Source organism: Prenolepis imparis, unplaced genomic scaffold (genome assembly GCF_030444845.1).
Source record: "Prenolepis imparis isolate NDT839.2.m4 unplaced genomic scaffold, iyPreImpa1.0 SCAF_13, whole genome shotgun sequence".
Lineage (NCBI taxonomy): Eukaryota > Metazoa > Arthropoda > Insecta > Hymenoptera > Formicidae > Prenolepis > Prenolepis imparis.
Window position 1 is genome coordinate 6,579,350 of NW_028141171.1, and position 19,710 is coordinate 6,599,059.

The following is a 19,710-nucleotide window of genomic DNA, read 5'->3' on the forward strand; positions in this document are numbered from 1 at the left end:
TGCAATTGCACACTCACACGTAGTCAACGAGTCGGCGTTTTCGCGATTTCCGCCTCCCAGACAAGACACTTTATCCATATAATAAAGGCGTAAGCAGAAAAAAAAAAAGCGCAGCCGGCGGCATTGGGAAGGCATAGCGGCTTAAATTCACGCGACACTCACTTACGATCGACGTCGTGTGTCGTGCACACGTATATCGTCGGGGAATGTGCACTTCGTTACATATTCTGCCCGGTCGTGTCACCATCAGGCACCAGCTGCTCCTCCTGTTTCGTCATTTAAGCAGGTCGTTCTTTCGATCTAAACGAGCACTTTAAAAAAAGTCATTAAACTATCGATAATTGATTTTGTACTATGTCGATACAGGATATCTTATTTAGATTGCAAATGGAATTTTAATATTTATTATTATTAATTATATATAAATACATTTATTTTAAATTTTATTTATATCAAATTATATTGCAGCTGCATTAGTAATGCAGTTGTAGGTGATCAACCAGGACTTTGAAATGAATAATTTAATAATGAAAATTATTTTGATATAATTAACATTACAGTTAATTAATTGTTTAAGTTTTAATTGAAAATATTACCTTGAACGGTCTTTAAAATATATTTTTATATAATATCAAAGAGAGAAAGAGAGTTTAAAAAAGTCATTGAACCATTGACTTTTCTATCGATAATTAATTTTGTACTATGTCGATACAGGATATCTTATTTACATTGCAAATGGAATTTTAATATTTATTATTATCAATTATATATAAATACATTTATTTTAAATTTTATTTATATCAAATTATATTGCAGCTGCATTAGTAATGCAGTTGTAGGTGATCAACCAGGACTTTGAAATGAATAATCTAATAATGAAAATTATTTTGATATAATTAACATTACAGTTAATTAATTGTTTAAGTTTTAATTGAAAATATTATCTTGAACGATCTTCAAAATATTTTTTTTATATATCAAAGATAGAAAGAGAGAGAGAAACGAGAAGAAAGTTTACAGATATAGTGTGACTCCAGAGAGATGATCCTAGTTCTCTCGCCAGAAAGCGAATCACACCCCACAAGAGTTCTCTAAAGAATATAATAATTCCCTACCATTTTTTAAACAAAGTCAATACTCTTCAGAATAGACGAATAATGCTTTTAGCCGGTCTTTTAATAATAAACAAGGGTGTATGTAATGAAGAATGGCACGAGCCTAGACACACTCACAGTACACTCATCTATAAAAATGTGTTGCATAAATAATGCAAATAATAACTATCCATAATTTAATAATTACAAAACGAACGTAATAAATTAATAATATATGAAACATTAATCTTATTCGGCATAAATGACAAACGCTCGGTAAATTGCCAGAAAGTACCGTGGCACCTTCTCCTTTCTCTTTCTCTCTTTCTCTCCTTCAACTTTCGCTTTCTCTCGTTCTTCATTTATCCTTGCTCAGCAATATATTCGCGACACTCGTGGAATTTCAAGCTTTCAAGTACCTGCCGCGAGCCCGGGCTACAAGAATTTATACGCCGTGTGACCGCGGGTTCGCAACCCTCGGTATCCTTAACCCCCGCGTCGCTTTAACTCGCGCCGGCTTATTACGTCTTCTACGCGACAGCATACGCGTATTCACACGTGTGCGTGACGTTGGTTAAACGACGCTTAAGTTACGCATCGTCTGTAGGCGACGTGGAATGCAACGCGAGACAATTCGCAACCGATACTTGTAAATTCCGGCGAAGCCTCGTTGCGCATCTAGCATGTGCCTCTAGATGCGCTTACATTGCGTCGAAGTTGTCGAGATATTTTTATAACTCGTACCTAAATAGGTTAGAAATATGCGTTTTATCATAATTCCTCGTGTTAAGTATATTGGAATGCAGGAATGAAAGATTTAAGTACTTAATCTGACCCTTGATATCGATTTTATATAGTTTTAATATTAAAGCAAATATTTTTCTCTTTTCAGTTCGACTTCTATCTAGAGTTCAACGACTTCTGAAATATCCTGTATGAAAAGGTCTTCCGCTGTTCCCGTTTCGTGTTTTTAGGTAAGAGAAATATGTTGTACTGTGTTTATAGAGTTAAATGTACTTGCGGCACGAGTTTATCTTGCCTTTTGATTTATGTTAACGACTATTTGCCGAATGTATGATAAGAGGATGGTAAAAGGGCGGGACAGTCGTGTCATTGTTACAAAAAGCAATGGGACTTGAATGTACCGATGTAACTGGGCTAACTTTAAATACATCTCGCATCACGATTAAAAATCGATCGATCTAAAAATAATGAAGAGTCGTTACATATATTTACCGTTTATTAATAGTATGTGATGTTTTGAACAAAACATTCATATTATACAATAAATATATTAATAAATTATTAATTACTTATATAATTTTACAATAAAGTATAAAATATATCTTATAATTTATTTTATAATTAAGAAAGTATTTGTAACGGTGAAAAAATTAGCCAATGCTCGGTGCTCTTTTTTCAGATATCTTTTCTCACCGATGAAGGGGAAGCTAAGTACCCAAACGGTTTTTAAGTAATTTTTAAAGATTTATAAGTAGAATTCGGGAGTGCCGTACAAAGTGTCGCGCGTTCGTTTTTATTGTGCCGCGTAAAGAAATATTTTTTGCGAGTGAGTGCAATCATGACAATCTGAGAGGAGGACGAGGTCTGGGAGACATCGGGTGATGGCGGAATAATCTTGATGAGGTATATAATTTATTTGTATATTGTTTTATTGTGGGAGCATTTATTTTCGTTTATTTAATTTAGATAATTTAAATAAAATTAAACAGAATTAGAAAAAAAAAGTTTCTTTTATATCTTACAAAAGCTTATACTTAAAGTTTTTTTTTCTAGAAATTATATATATTACATTACATAATTATTCTGTTAATCTCTTTCTTCCGCTTGTTATTGTACGCATCGAATTTTATATTTTTCTCAAATATACATATATTATAATAAATTATTTTTGAGCGCTGCTATAAATTGCATTTTATATTTGTATGTTACAGATCAACATAATTTCAAGTCTGCTGTTGCACATCGATCGGTGAGTAACAAACTTTTATTTTATGATAAAAAGCACACTAAGTATTAATATATATACACACATATATGTGTCTTAATTTTTGTAAAACTTCTATTTGTTGCATACAAGAATTTATACTTTTTTATGTACTTGGTGTATTTTTTATCTTTTTATTAGAAAGTTTTCTTGTTAATATAGATTTAAATCTTTTTAAACGTAAATCAGTTTAAATGACCCTTTCTATCACGAGATGGAAAGTAATCCGATATGACGATACATTAATTGATTTGATGCATTTGCAATCTCTTCTCTCCCCTGTCCCTCGAATCAGACAACTGTACTCCTTGCTCGAGTCACGCCTTTGGGACCAACACGAGCAAGCGAGAGATAGTTAATCGTCTTTGTTACTCGCGTACCCTCCATTGAATTCCATATCAGGGTAACAAGGCACGATGCCGACCTCTAATCATCCGTAGGGATTTACTGCCTATGAGCAGCTTCATCCAGCCCCTCAGAGACTCCGCATCTCCCCCTTGTTCTGGCCTGACTATAATCACAGTGAGACTTTGGCGAATAGCCTTATTTCGCGATAGCGTTGGTCCGAAGCTTTCAAGAGGCGCCGAAACGATTTTTTTTTGCGAGCTCAATTCTCGATTAACTTTTTAGTACACTGAGAAAAAAATACTGTTGAATCAACAACATTTTTGTAGTTAAATTTTATTTTATTAATTCAATGATATTATTAATCTAATCAAATACGTCAGTAACATGAGATACGTCAGTATTTGATTAGATTAATAATATCATTGAATTAATAAAATAAAATTTAACTACAAAAATGTTGTTGATTCAACAGTATTTTTTTCTCAGTGCAGGCATATACACATTGATATAAAATCATCAACTATTTTATATTCGTAACGATTGAATAATATTCTCCTTCTAATATATTATTATTATTCCGATTTGATTAATAATCGTACAATAATCATACTTAATAACTAATTACATTCGTACACATGAGTATGCATTACTGATTTAATTTAATTAATTCAAGAAACTTGATAAAATCAACCGCAAATGCCGAAAAGTTTGAATTTAAAAACAAAACTAACATGTACATACGCATTGTTAGAAAATTATAATATATAATACTATACAGATTTTCACAAAGAACAATATATATATACAGGGTGTTAAAAAAAAGGGTAAAATATTTTAAGAGGATTTAGTATGCCTAAAAACAAGTCGAAAAGTCTTAATAAACATGGGTCCGCAAATAAACCGTTTTTGAGATATTTTTAATTTATATTTATTTATAATTTTTATTTTTTGTTTAAAATTTTTATTTTTATTATAATTTATGCAGAAAAATAAGTATTTTACCTTATCTTAAAGAAGATGCTCAAAATGACCTCCTTCCATGTCTATGCAGACCCTGCATCTTCGCAATATCTCAAAAATTACTTACTTGCGGACCCATGTTTATTAAGACTTTTTAACTTATTTTGAGGCATACTAAATCCCCTTAAAATATTTTACCCTTTTTTTTTAACACCCTGTATATGACAATAGAAATAGATATAATATATCGCGATTTATCATACGAGGTATTTTCTCATCATATTTCTCGTCATATATGCGCGAACCTTGCGAAATATAATCGCGAGATTAATAAAAGAGAGCAAATAAAATGCGCGAAGGTTGTCAATGCGATATTTTAAAGTCTGGATTATGCGGCGTTAATTCGAGCCGAATCTCGAGGTGTTCTTATAGCGCACCGGCCGGAACGATTTGTCCAGGTGGCTTTATCGAGGCCGCGTTGCACACGTCGTTTGAATTATGACAGGACAAAATAGAGATATCGGTGTTGTGGACCACGGCGGAGAGATTCTTGCACAGCGAGAAACGATGAGAGAAGAATGCGGTCTGTCCCGAGAGTCGCTGTGGGCCGATAGTTGCGCGTTTCGTTGCCGGCTCGTGTATATCTATCTATGTATGTGTCCATATAACGCCGTTGTGTCACCTATTTTTCTGACGTTTTTCTTTCTCCTTAAAATTGGTCGGCCTAAGCGGGTCGCTATAACGAATCCGTTTGGCGACGACACTTAACGAATCTCGATTTATTTTGTATCCCGGTCGTCCGGAGTGTGTCCTCTCTAATGGGCGCGTTTGAATTGCTAGGGATAAGCTGGGCCACAATTTTCTTGTGCAATTTTATATAAGAAAACTTAGATTGAAAAGAATTGACCGAAGAGAAAAAAAGTACACAGAGAGAATTTTCTCTTTAGAATTTACCCTGAAAATCATAATAATCGTGGAACAATATCATATATGGAAAGAATTTTATGAGAATTTCTGATAGATATTTATCACAATAAAAAATAATAATTCTATCACAATAAAATATAAAATGTTTTATTAATTTTACTATATAGAGTTTAGTAGAATTAATCAAACATATTTTATATTTTATTGCGATAGATATTATTATTTTTTATTGTGATAAATATTAATATCAGAGAAATACTCATGTGATAAATATTAAATAATCAGAGAAATACTCATAAAATTCTTTCCATACCATATTGTCCCACGGTTACTATGATTTTCAGGGTAAATTCTAAGAGAAAATTCTCTCTGTGTATCAACGAACTGGAAATGTTAAATACATACGTTTACTCTCTTAATTATTTCAAAGTTGTAATTAATTTATAACCAGATTTTTTCTTTGAATTAAAAAAACAACCCTATTTAATTAAAATGTTCCTATAGGGATTACGAAAAATATTTTTTTAGAAATTAGAAAATATTTTTATTATTTCCGGTCGAAAAAAAAGTAATTCGATTAAAATCGCGAATTTTTGGAGATCGAGAAACAGTAAAAGAAAGACGAATATTATATGTGCGTACATAATCGCCTCGCAAGCAGCAAATCGCGGGTTACGATTGAAAGGAATTTCTCGGCTACTCTCCATTAGTGTTCCTCTTTTTCTTTCTCTCTCTACTTCGTCTTCTCTCCTTCTCCCTTTCTTGAAACGAAATCGAAAGGTTGAAGGGTCAGAGCAGGAGATTCCACCTCAGGCTGTATCTACGTACACCTATGCATCGTGCACGGTGAACGCATTCGACGTGCATACGTATATGCACACATTCGCTCGCGCGCACGTGGCGCATCAACATGTGGGGGGTAAAACTTGCTACTCTTCTACTGCTAGTCTTCTATAATCTTTGCCGATTTATTATTTATTTCATAGATTTAAATTAATTATATGAATATTAAAACCGATAAAAAATTTATCTTATTAATATTAATATCATAATTAATATTATATATAAATATTATTATAAAATTATATATAAATATTATTATTAGTATTATATATATAATATTTATTACAATTCTACAATTTTTGAGTATGTAAAATATGGAATATTATTTTTTGATTATATAAAGTGACAGAAATGCTTTAAGTTACTTTTTTTAACGATAAAAATTAAAAGCGCGACGAATGATATGTTTCATCGATTATATTGTAAAGTCGGCAAGCAAACAGAGTGAGATCGTGCATGATACGAAGGCTCCGGTCACAAAATACGGTCACGATTATTGGATAAATGCTCGCACCGGAGTAGCTCGTTAAGCATTTTTACGAGCTCGCGAATGCGCGTGAAATACCTCTTACGGAAACGAGCAAACCGCCACCATCAATCGGGAACGTAAGCCGATTAAAATTCCACCCGGAGAATATTAATAAGACGATGATAGCCATGTAAACAAGACGCAAATTGAATTCGTTTCAATTATTTCAAGTTCGCGTAATTATTTCACGGCGTGCAACAAGTGCTATTTAAGATCGACAACACCACCCTGTAACGTCAGTCGGGTTCTTCTCATATTTATTTCCTTGCTTTTATTTTTTAAACAATATAACTAAAAAACATATAAAATCATGTTATGCCTCGTGTTTAAAATACTAGATGATTTTAAAGATTTCTTTCACGTTTCTGTCATTTTACTTCTTTTTAAAATTCAATCGGTTTTTATTGATATTATCCAACAAAAAGTGCGGCGCGGATATAAGGGGAAACGTTAAACCAACGGCATTCGGCAATAAAATAGCGCGACAAGAGGAAACGTTGAGCCGACAATAACATTGAATCGATCTCGCGCACTGGTGTCAAAGTGCTACACGGTTAGAGAGCAAGCAGCGAATGCAACAAGAAGCAATAGAAGCGATTACCAACAACCACCACCATCACCACCACCATCGCCGCCGCCGCCGTCACCATCACTACCATAACCATCGCGACTGGCAGCGAGAGAGCCGGCAATACAATAAGAGAGCAGCGAGAGGAGTGCGAAAGCACGAGCGAGCAGACTCGACAATGCGGCAGGTACCTACCTACCTACCTACCCCGCAGGCATTCCATCAAGATGCTATCGAGAGAGCGCTCGGGCCGAGGGGTGGACACGAGAAGGAGAGGTGATCCAAAGAGAATCGGAGAGAGGGAGGGAACCTGAAGAGAATGAGAGCCGGCGAGCTCTCGAGGTGGAGGCCGGCGAGAGATATTAAAGGATGCTACGCCGCCGCGCCGACGAGGAGAGAAAGAGAGAAGGAGAGACGGCGAAAGAGGCATCCCGCTGGCGTGGTAGGTCCCAAGGTACGAAGGGATCAGGGCCGACCAGTGCGGTGAAACAAGATGGGCCCGCTCGCGTCCAAACTGAGGGCCCGGGCGCGAACCGCGCGCTTCGAAAACGTGACTCTCTTCGACTTCGACTGGCCGGGGCATCGCGCATCATCCTCTCGCCGCGCCGTGCTCATAGGCGTTGACTTCTTTGTCGGCGGGACAGCCCGCGCTGCTCCCTCGCCCTGGAAATCGGCCCGTATTAACCCGTCATCGCGATAACATCGCGCCGCGCCGCGGATAAACGCGTTTTCGCCGCGAGTAGGATTCATCAATTTTCTTCCGATTTCGCAAGGAGGATGCTCCTGCGAAGAATGATAGGGAATCTCTCTGTAAAGCGAGTTTGCAGATTTTTATCATATTTTGCAATCTGTCCTCTTCTTGTTAATGTAAGTTTATTTCGTGAAAAAAATATTAGGGGATTTGTAAAATTATTATACGACAGTTAGGTGTTGGGTCTTCCAAGATTGCTTGCATCGCAATAGCATAGACGTCATAGCGTTAGCACACGTGGAGCTTTCTTTCTTCGCAATTCTTTAGACTTTAGAACGATCATAATTTATTCTTTAGAACAATGACACATCGAAGTCGGTTTTGCTTGCATAACCACGTCCAATTGACATATTACGCGAGTCGCACGCAACGGCGAGCTCACTCCGTCAAACTTGTTGGCGGCAAGCAGCAGCCATACATATTCGTTTAAAGCCCGACGGACTACGAACGAAAAAGGAAAAAAGCCGCGGCCGAAGAAAAAGTTCGGTAGTGGAGGTCGTGGATGGCTTCCCGCCATTCCCGGCTTGCTTTAAAGGGCAACACTTATACTCAGATTGGATTAAAGGTCTGGTACACGTCGGAAAGGAGTGGTAGACGTGGGGTCGGCGGTAAAGGGAGAGAAGACGGTTTAGGTTGAGACAAGAAGGTGGAGGGAGAGAGGAGACGAAGGTATGCGACACGACAGTGTGTGCGGGGCATACATACTCGTGTAGTCGGAGTGCAGTGTGTCGTATGTGCACTTATACACCTAAAAGCGTGTACACGAACCCGTGCATACATATCCGTAGACTGGCCGCCGGCCCACCTTCACAAGGTGATTCACTGGCGATCCTGGAGTGCAGTGTGCTCAACCATTACGTACTCGCGAATCACTGCAGAAATGTTCGACACACTTTAGGACAAATCATTGTCAGCCTTACTGTTCCGGAGACAGGTTTAATTGACCGACGATATCATCTCGCGATCTTTCCAAAAGTTTTATAAAAACTTTCTTTCAAGATCCCATTAAAAAATGTAAAGCATTATAAAATATATCCAACATCAATGATCATGTAGAATTTAAATTAGCGCTTTTTTATTTATAGATTTTAAACAATTAACATATATAATTTTAGTATCATATCAAGAAAAAAATAAGACAGATTTGTCTAAATGTTTTCCTCAAAAAAATATACGCGTATTTAAATATAATAATTATTATATAATTTTCTGCTAATCGCAATTGAAGACATTTCAATAGACATTCGCGGTTAGACAAGACGCAAAATAATTAGTGAGTTATAACTATCACTGCTTGCAGCGATAAAAAGGACACTCCGTCGCGATGTGTATATTGTATACATGTTGCTGCCGCGCGAAAACGCTCTGTAATCTGTCGGCTGAACGAAGAAGGTGCACGAAAATGTTTACAGAGGCTCTGAATCTCGTGCGTCTTTCGACGGTGCAATCTTTCTCTTTTTCTCTCTCTCTCGCAACGTCGAATAACGAATGTGTGTTGGCGTCCGAAATGCCGATGCAATGGGAACCGCCCGGGGCGTGCCGGTGCACCCAGCAAAGGCTCTCAATCGCAAGAACGCAACGGCCAGACTTGATTCTCATCGGGATTTTTTTCGAGTTATACGCGAGATACAATCGACAGCGCCGTTAGGTTGCCACGAAAGAAAACGCTTGCACTTATCCGATTTTTTAGAAAAAAAGACAGTTAAACAAAAAATGGCGCTATTGCATTAATTAGAACTCTCTTGAAATAATTGTGGAAGTAATATAATTTGTTGTAAAATAATTTAAGAAATTTTTGACGCTATTTCTGACGTCCACAAAAATTCTTCAATAAATCTGCATATATAATAAAAAAAAAAATCTATTAATAATAGCGGCTTACATAATCGCGGATTAGCGCCTTATACAATGCAGTGGAAAAAAAAAGCATTATGCAACTGGCGATTAAGAAGTAGCCTGTCGCATTTAAAGGCTTTTAACCGTTAGCGAGAACTTCATAGAATCCAGGGTGTCCTCATAAAATTCGACGTGGTGTCCCGTGTCGGACAGACTACCTTTCGCGAAGCGAGTGTCACATAAAAAACCGCGTGTAACATGACATTAAGAGATGGGAAGTCGGAAAGATACAAGTCGTTAGCGAATTCTTGGTAAGGATTTTATTTATTCGATGCGCGCGCGCGCATTTATCTCTCTTTCTCTCGCTCTTTATTTCTCTCTTGTACTGTAGACACGGCGATTTAAATGGACAAGAGAAGCGCCGCTCACGAGACGCAAAATAAATAATCGACGCGCTATTAATCCTCGTTAGGGCCCATGCACTGATATCAAGATCGATAATTATAATGTAAGTAAGCTGACGTTTCTCCGCTCGCGAGAGTGTATTACGCATCCAATTTAAGCAGGCGTTATTATCATCTTTATTGACGTCGAGTAGAAACAGCGTCTCGCTTTAAAGAGACCTGCAACATAAGCGTATTAGCAGAATGAACGCGATTGCGTGATGCGCTAGGAAATTGCTAGGAGATTGATTATTACAACGTGAGTAAATTGCAATCGCAACGATCGTGATATGCGTGTAATTGGATGCTTTATATTTGCTTTATTAACATTATGTTGTGAAATAGAAATTACATATATCTCACTTTACTTAGACATTAATATCAAAATGTTTATCGCAGATAACATTGATTATTACATAATAATAAAAATGAGATCTTATGAAAAATAATAATAATATAATATATAATTATGAAAATAATAATAAAAGAATAATGATGAGAAAAGATTTCAAATTTTAAAAATCACACACACGATATTAATAATTTAAATTTTAAAAGATTTATAATTTGCGATTTTAAGATGAGAATCTATTTATGATTTTATGTTTCATGTATAGTGCCGAAAACATTTAAAGAAGTAAATTATTCACATCCAATAATACATATCGGAATGTATACATATATTAAGAGATACGCGACTCATAAATATATAAATAGATTTCTGTCATGAATTATAATTCTTATAACGTGTAGGCTTATTATTGGCACTTAAATTTGCAATTTTCAGAATTCATAGTCTGATTATTATTATTCTTTTATATATATATATATATATATATATATATATATATATTTATTTTATTTTATTATATACATACGTGTATATATGTAATAACTATTAAATGAAAAAGTGATTTCAAAGGGCCACTGCCATCATCGGTCTTTGTGTCACAAAAGTGCGTGACATTGCTCTATTTGTATCCTGTTCGACAACATTTTATTGAACACGTTGGTATGTCGACAGAGAAAAGCCACGTCGTATATGATTGCTCGACGGCTCGGCCTCTTGCACGCATCTCGCTGCGGCAATTGCGCGGAACATATCGCATTGTTCGCATATCGAATCACCTGTTCAATATCGCGTCACCTGCTATCGACGATCTCGTCGTGAAGCGCGGCGCATTCAGTACACTTCGACACGCGGGAATGCATTTTATTCGCGGAAGGCGGTGCGCTTCACCTTCACTTTCCTTAAAGATTCCGGTCCAGAATTATGAATATATTTAAATAAGTCTCAAAATGCGGCAATTTTAACCTTGGAAAGAGCTTAAGACTGTAATAAACCTATTGATTTAATATTAGATTCAAAATAAATTAAAAATAGATTATTTCCACATTAAAAATGCATTTATCAGATTTGTAAAAGAAACTATATAAACTATAATCGCAACAGATAGTTTGATGGAAAGTCAATAGTTGTGTGCATATTCTTAATTCTTGCGGATTGTCAAGTGGTTTCTTCTCTTTCAAATCTTTTCTATTTAATTAAAGTTGCCTGTCGAAAGTTGCTATTCTCTAATCTTTCTACCCGCTTGTCGCCCTGCCTCCCCATGTTTCACGGATTTGGTGATAATTATCACCGTGAGAAACGCCATGTATCACCGGAGGCGACCTACCTCGCGCGAGATGACGGTGGAGATGTTGATGGTGGTTGCCTGTTTTCAAAGAGAACCCTCCACCTCCCTATGAGAAAGAGAAAAAGGGACTAAACGAGGAACAAGCCGCCGCCACCAACGCGGACTATCGAAAGAACGAGAATGAAAGGTAGATGTTAGTGAGAAAGAGAGAAAGCGAAAAAGGACGAGAGTGAAAGGAGAATCGAGAATGAAAGAGGGAGGGACTAGTAGGGGAGGAAGATGGAACGTTTGATTTACGCAACGGGTCATTAAATCAGATGTATTGGGTGATAGAACTTTGCGGCGGAATGACTCCTTAGGATTTTCTTAATAAGCTCTTAATTATTCCGAACTAAATCGCTGATCGTTAGCTAACAATCGAAAACTTGTGAATGGCATAGTTTTATTATTAAAAGAACATTAGACGATTTTCTTCGTAAAAAAATGACATACAAATTATTATCATAGTGACAGCATAGCTAGGTTTTACGAACAACACGAATGAGAGACGATTGGTAATAAAATGGCATGTGAATCGATAGTATATATGTTATTACGGCTTCATATTAAGAAAAGATATACATTTAATGTAATACATTTTTCCAAGGTACTTTCAAAAATAATAAGTAATGTTATACACAAAAATAAAGAATAAAAAAAGAAGAAAAAAAATATTTAATATATTTAATATATCTCTTTAAAAAAAAATAAAATTTTGTTTCGTAACACGTAAAATATATACTATTCAAAAGATAACAAGTACGAAAAATTTCTTAAGAAATGAAAAAATTGCAAACTTGATAACTCAAATTTGTTCAATTTATTATTTGATATAAAAAAGTTATAAAAATTTTTTTTATATGTTTTATTACCTTATTCAAAAATTAAAGATATATAAAAAAATATTTGAAATATACGATCTTCTCCGTGCCTTTATTGCCACTAAGAGATATATTCAAAAAGGAGAATTAAATAAAAAAATTCTCTCCTTACTTTGTTGAAAAATGTGTTTGCTTATCTTCCGAGGGCGATCACTGAGAAGTATTCGCATGGTCATTTATTCTACCTGTTTGAGACGACGGCTCTCAACTTTTTAAAAATATATAATAAAATTCCGAGGAACAGGTTTAGTATAAATGAAGACTTCTGTTTGTTGACAAAGAATGGGTCTTTTAAAATCTGGCGGAAGTATTAGAACAGATTCATCTATCTAAAAAATATTCCACTGACACAGTGCAATATAAGTCGTCGACTTACTTCCATTAAGTCCAGCAATTTCGAAGGACTATAAAAAGGTGATGGATTATTGTAAGAGCTGTCATGCTAAAGTACTCGCTCACCATTGTTGAAGAAACATTCCACAATATATATTGTTGTATTATTTAACTTTCCTTAAACTTGATTTTATGGAACATCTGACTTCTATAAAAAGTAAAACAGTAGATGAAAGAGATACTATCGATCATAGTTGAAAGATTAGAAAATAAACAGAAATGCTTTAAATATAGTATTAATATAAATTTCTCCAATTTATTATCATACAATATATGTCCAAATTTTTATAGTCCAATCTTTTTTAATATAATTAACAGATAATTTAACAGAATCAAATGACATAGTATGTTAAAGATTATTTTTCAGAAATTTATTCATTTTTTAATATTATGTACATTTTAAACTCTTATTTGATTATCTATTATTTTGAAATGCTTTCCAGACATAGAAGTAAAAAAATTATTTTTTTTTAATTTCACATTTAAATCTCACTTAACTTAAAAAATATTTAAGATAATATATCTCTACATATATATTACGACCAATGGAAGATTGAATGCCCTACCCGCCATTTATTATCCGGTCGTTTTCAGTCCCCGTAATCCCCTAGTTCTCCAAAAATTATGATCCATCACCAGTTTCTCATTTTTCCTGCTGTCACGATCACGCCCAAAAACCAGGTTACAAAGCAACACATTCCGATCGCGATTTACGCGCGAAAATACGACCGATTCAGGAAGACGATCTTACGTACGCGCGACGACAGAGGAATGAAACTGTGAGGAAGAGGAGCAGGAGGAAGAGGGTAAAAGTTCGCGACGTAATAAGAACGCGGCGAGAATCGTACACGAGGACCCGCGGCGGAACTCATTTTAATTAGAAGGGGTCCTTCGCTTTATCGAGTTATTCCCGAGCGCTCCTTCTCTTTTTCCCTATCTTTCGTTCTTTCTCTCTCTTTCCCTCTCTCCTTCTCTCTTCTACTCTCTATCCAGACCGACTTCTTCGCTTTCTCCTCCTTCTTCATGTTCCTCTTCGTCTTTTCTTCGCTGACCGCCTCTAACGCCATCGTGGGCCACATCCGTGGAGCCGCCTTGGAATGCGGTTCTACGGACCCATGGGGTTTGCACGACGACGGTTTGTGGTGTGTAGTGCACAGGGGTCTCTTTCTCTCTATCACGCAACCGTTTCTTCACATATGCCTTGTACGTATCCTACACAGACGCACATGCGTTTGTGCGATGTGTAACGCCGGTGAGAGAACGAAGTGTGCGCGATGCCGCACCGCGTCGTGGAAAGGTATCGACCGAGTCTCGAGAGGAGAGTAAAAGGAGACCTTGTCCTCTCCAGACCTCCGGCTCCTCCTCTCTCTCTCTCTTTCTCTTCTCCTCTTGCTTTTCTCCCGGCTCTTCCCGTCTCTCTACTTCGACTCTCTCTCTTTCTCTCTCTTTCTCGTCTTCTTTCTCTGAAACTAGGCCCTCGGCTGGATCCTTTGACTGGTGTATGAGAAGGAAAGGAGAAAGAGTGAGAGAGAGATAGGACGAAGGAGAAAAGACTGAGAAGGCTGAGAGAGAAGGAGAAAGAAGAACGGGACCTCCGTGGAGCCGGCGAAGTCCAGGGAGGTCCTTCCTTCCGAGGCACCGTACGAAACGGATAACCAGAGAGAAGAAAGGAAACGGCTCCTTCTCCGAGGATCAAAAGGATATATCGAGAGCCTTTTTGCTCCTAAGGGATGCGGAGAGATTTCGGGCGCCGAAACTGCCCAGGTCGGGTTTCGGGATTCTAGGGTAGAGCAGGGAACGAGCGCGATCTCATTCGTGTATATGTATGCGTACCTTGGAAGAAAATATCCCCGCATGTTATACCGCGATTACAGCTGCGCCGAATTTCCGACGAAATCGCGTTTCTGCTTTGTTAGGTGTTAAAAATTTAATATATGCATCAAACTCATTAATGATACACGCTTAATCTTAGCTGTATAATTAATCGTCATTTCGACACATGTTGATTTTTCATAAAAATATTTCGAAATCTTGATATTTTTAAATATTTTTTTCATATATTAATAATCTCGAATTTGTGTGTGTATTTTTTTCCATAATATCACATATGCATAAATCATTTCTGCAAGTTTGTTTAATATTAATCAATTTTTAATTTATGGGGAGGGGGGCTCGAAATGCCGTCGAAATGCTGAACAAGATATTTCACTTACATATTAAAAGGAAAAGAATGCGTGGATTCTATAGATCGTATAAAACGTGTAGATTAGGGTGTGTGATGGATGTGTGAATTAGGGTAGGAAAAGGGAGGCATTTAGCATCTGATATTATAAGGGTACAGGTTTATATAGTTGCATTCCCGACAGTGACTCTTCAGAATCTTATATCTCCCCATCAGTTGAAAGAAATTCTTAATGATTATAACAATTATGGTTACATATACTCATATATGCATGTATGTATATATCACCTAAACGATTACAGTCATCATTGGCATGATGCTTAACATTGTGGCCATGGTGATCGAGTATGTATGGTCGAAGTCGAATCAATCACGTTATTCCCGTGGGCACGTCTCTCCCAGCCAAGGTTCTTCGGCGAGTTTGCCGGTCGAAATAGGGCAGGGATATCGCGCCGACGAGACGAGAGAACGAGGCGAGGATTCGCGTGTTTCGCCTGCTGGCTACGCCAGTTCGTTTTGGCCGCGGTGGCGGCGGCACGTTTGGGACCACCGGACCCCCTACACTTTCGGTCCCCCCGTCGACCGGCTCCTCCGCCGCCCTTTTATCCGTCGACCGTGCCTTTCCACGTCTCGTCGACGATTCCCGCGGGCGCGCCTTCTCCTCACTCATAGCCCTCTTCGGCCCTCCTTCGGATCCTTTTTATTTTTGTTTTTGCCCCGAGTATGCGTCTACGAGCGTGGATACTCGTAATATTTGGGTGTTATCGATCGATAATATCTTCTAGTAATATCGAGATTAATATTTTCATATTTATATATTTGTAGATAGATTATTTAATATCGAAATATATGTCAAAATATTTTTCGATGTGCATAAACTCAATAATTAATAGTTATAAAGTTATTTAAAGTCGCGTTGAAATAATCACTTTTTTTTTTTAATTGTAATGTAGTTAGTTATTTGATAATTTTTTTTTAACTGATACGGTTCCTATTTTTTTAATGTGCACAAATAAATAAAGTTATGTATTATATAAAAAATCAAATTTTTATAAAGTGATAGACAATCCAAAGGAAAACTGATTGTGTGATAATTTTGTTCAGAAGATGTTAACAGAGATAACACAAAAAATATCGCGATAGTATATTTATCTCGACGACGTATTTATTACGATTAATGTTCTTTATATCTAATGTAATAGTAAACGATAATAATTTTTAAAAATAAAAAATTAAATTAAAAGATTAAAAATGCTGCTAAATTTGACTATAACAAGGAGAAATACCTTAAGTCAATTGCAAACGAAATATGCGTAAGCTTTTGAATAAGTTTTCGCCAATTTTCCGGTGACTTACAACAGTTGTTCATTGTACGCGAAGACGTTACCGATATGATATCGCGCGGACGCATCGATAGCGGGGAAGTTTACGATGACGCGGCTCCGACGTAACTCGCATAAATAGGAAGGCTCGCCCTGGCAACTGGAGCTAAACGGACCTGTTTGCCTCGACGACGCGAACGGCCGTGTGAAAGTCTCGCCGCCTCGTTAACGCCACCCTTAAGACTCCTCGATTTTGTCGTACTGCGACGGAGATGAGAATGAATAAAGACGAAGGAGAGAAAGAGAAAGCGAGCAGGCTTCTTAAGCTGGACCGAAGAAAGCTGCGAAAGATGAACAGGCAGTCAAATGCAAGACGAAAAAGGGAAGAACAAACCGCGCGATGGGAAAAGCAAAGCTCTGGGTCCATCCACGAGACACGAAGGAAAATAAACGAACGGACACGACGTCGCTACGTTGTCTCGGCAAATTAACTGTCGCCTTTGCGGATAGTTTCAGTCGCTCTTTGTTCTAGCACAAAAGTATGTCTTATGAATTCTTTACAAAAAAAAGGTCGAATCGGTACCACGAGTTTTTGTAACAATCATAGCTTATATAATTAGAAATCGAATCAATACCAGAATTTCAAAATATATAAGAATTATATAATATATATTTTTTTTCTTCTTTCTCTTGGACTTTGGTCTGATTCAAAGATAGCGACTTATTTTGGAAACTTCGATTGCCTAACGATCGCATATCCAACATTTGTATTATATCCATGACTCAAGGCCTCTGATATTTCTGAGGCATTTCGACGGTGGACGAAACATTTGATATCGCTTATTCGCGGCTTCCGTTGAACGGAGAACGGCGGACAAAAAGGAAAAGGAAAAAGAAAAAAATGCGGGGAAAGAGAGAGAGAGAGAAAAAGAAATATATGTTCGTACGCAAGACGAGACGACGTAGCGAGAGAGAAATGAGACAGACAGAAATGGCTGGCCGACAGAAAGAATGAGTCAGAGACTAATAAAATCGACCGAACCCCGAAGAGAGTCGCGCGCTGCCGGGGCACTCTCGTGGTCTTCGCGAGCATGGGAAAAGGCCAGCAGATTCATTGACCGCGAGACTCCAGTTAGCACCGAGGTCTCCCCCAGGTCTCCTCTCTTCGTCCCCGCAAACGGCCTTCGCCATTGTTTCATTAAGACCGAGCCAAGGCCCGACACACGCTCGGGCCTTACGTGCATTGCCTCTGGCGAGTTGCTTTCCCTCCAATTACGATTACGCGTCGCTGTCGAATTGAAACGAATCACTCTATTTGCTTCCCAGCTATTAGAACGAAATTCGCGTGCGCGAGCGGGCGCGACAGATCGACAGGTTACGAGTAATAAAGAGTATCGAGATTTTCAATGAATGATATTATCGAATTTCCACGTTTTCCGTGTGATATATATAATATAAAAAATAATCATATATTGTAATTATTTTAAATATTATTACGTGATAATTTATACAAAGTATATAGCGTCGTATTAATAATTAATTACACTATTATACTTTAATAGTTTTAGAAAAAAGATCTGAACATACGGTGTGCATGTTCATTCATCAATTCTTAATTATTAGTTATCTAATTATTTAATTATTAATTCTTCAAAGAAATTATTTATTGAAGCTAGACACTTTTCATATCTAATTTCAGTTTGGTTTGTTATAAAAATATAAGTATATAATAATATAAGAAATTTAGTGAACAGAATTCAAATTATCTAACAATATTTTCTATCAAATTATTTGTTGATATATCTACGTTATTTTTTTCTGTTTTATTACTTTTTATAGATAGATAAAGATGTAATTAGATAATGGAGAAACAAATTTTGTATATATACATACATATATGAGATAAATATTAGTAAAAATAAATTACAAAGAAAGAATAGAGAATACACTTAAAGCAATTTATTAAATTTTAACAAGTCTATTTATGTCGTCATTTATATCACAGCGTTATTTATAAATCTCTTTAAGGAAAGAGATATGAAATTATACAACAGATTTCTCTTCATCTTCTAGGGATCATCTTCTAGAATGATTCCGGAACGGAAAACGTAGGTTATTTGAAATGCGCATATGCCTACCCATGTTTCTCCCTTCGATCCGTCTCTCTCTCTCTCTCTCTCTCTCTCGAGAGAGAGAGAGAGAGTGTCTTCTTGGTGAATAGCTTATTTTAAGCGATTACGCACTTCTGGATTGCCTGAACCCATAAAGATGGAATCACTTTCTCAGCAATGGCACACACATGCGTGCCTATCTCCGTAAATGAGACGGATGATGAGTCGAAATATCTCAACGTACGATATTAAAATGCTTATGGCGTTTTCGATAACAATTATGATTGCTGAGAAAGCAATCTTCAGAGAAATACATTCGTATGTATACATTTTCGGATAAGATAACCGACATAAAGTATCATATGATTGAAGTTGATAATTTTCATTGATATTCTGCTATTATATAAGATACTTCCTTTCTATATTAATTGTCAACCTCTTGGCAAATTTAGAATTGATATTAAAAGAAGAACAAAAGAACAGTTAATTTCAAAATTAATTTAGATAAAAAGAATTCGTGACAAAAATTTATAATTTACATAAAAAACACCTTTTTATAAGGAAATTTAAAAAAATTTATATTGCGATAAATTAAACTTTCAGAATAATAATTATGTAATCTAGCTTAATTTTTCGATTAATTATAAATCGAATATATTTTAATTCAAATTATCTTGACATTTGAGATTAATAAGATATTTAATATTCAAAATAAAAATAATTACGTGCAAATGCAAATCTCTCGCCAAACGAAGACTGGCTATAAATTTGTCGAGGAAGCCGTTACTAACACTTGACAACCGGACATTCTGTATATTATGTCATAGACCAAATCTCG

At 36.4% G+C, this 19,710-nt stretch overlaps 1 protein-coding gene across 3 annotated transcripts in view; it reads left to right on the forward strand.

Annotated features, from left to right (window-relative positions):
• The window catches only part of LOC145944522 (uncharacterized), a 90,075-nt gene that overhangs the window by 38,178 nt on the left and 32,187 nt on the right, over nt 1-19,710 (forward strand). Inside the window, exons 3-4 of one of the 3 annotated variants that reach the window (XR_014426688.1) lie at nt 1,987-2,068; nt 3,050-3,087. Coding sequence is in view for 1 of the 3 variants with exons in the window: in XM_083052887.1 (XP_082909013.1) it covers nt 12,125-12,131 (7 nt within the window). In the remaining 2 variants the exon portion in view is untranslated. Of the gene's footprint in view, nt 1-1,986; nt 2,069-2,517; nt 2,742-3,049; nt 3,088-11,612; nt 12,132-19,710 lie in introns of those variants that run through there. The other 2 variants (XR_014426687.1, XM_083052887.1) reach the window with 2 other exon arrangements.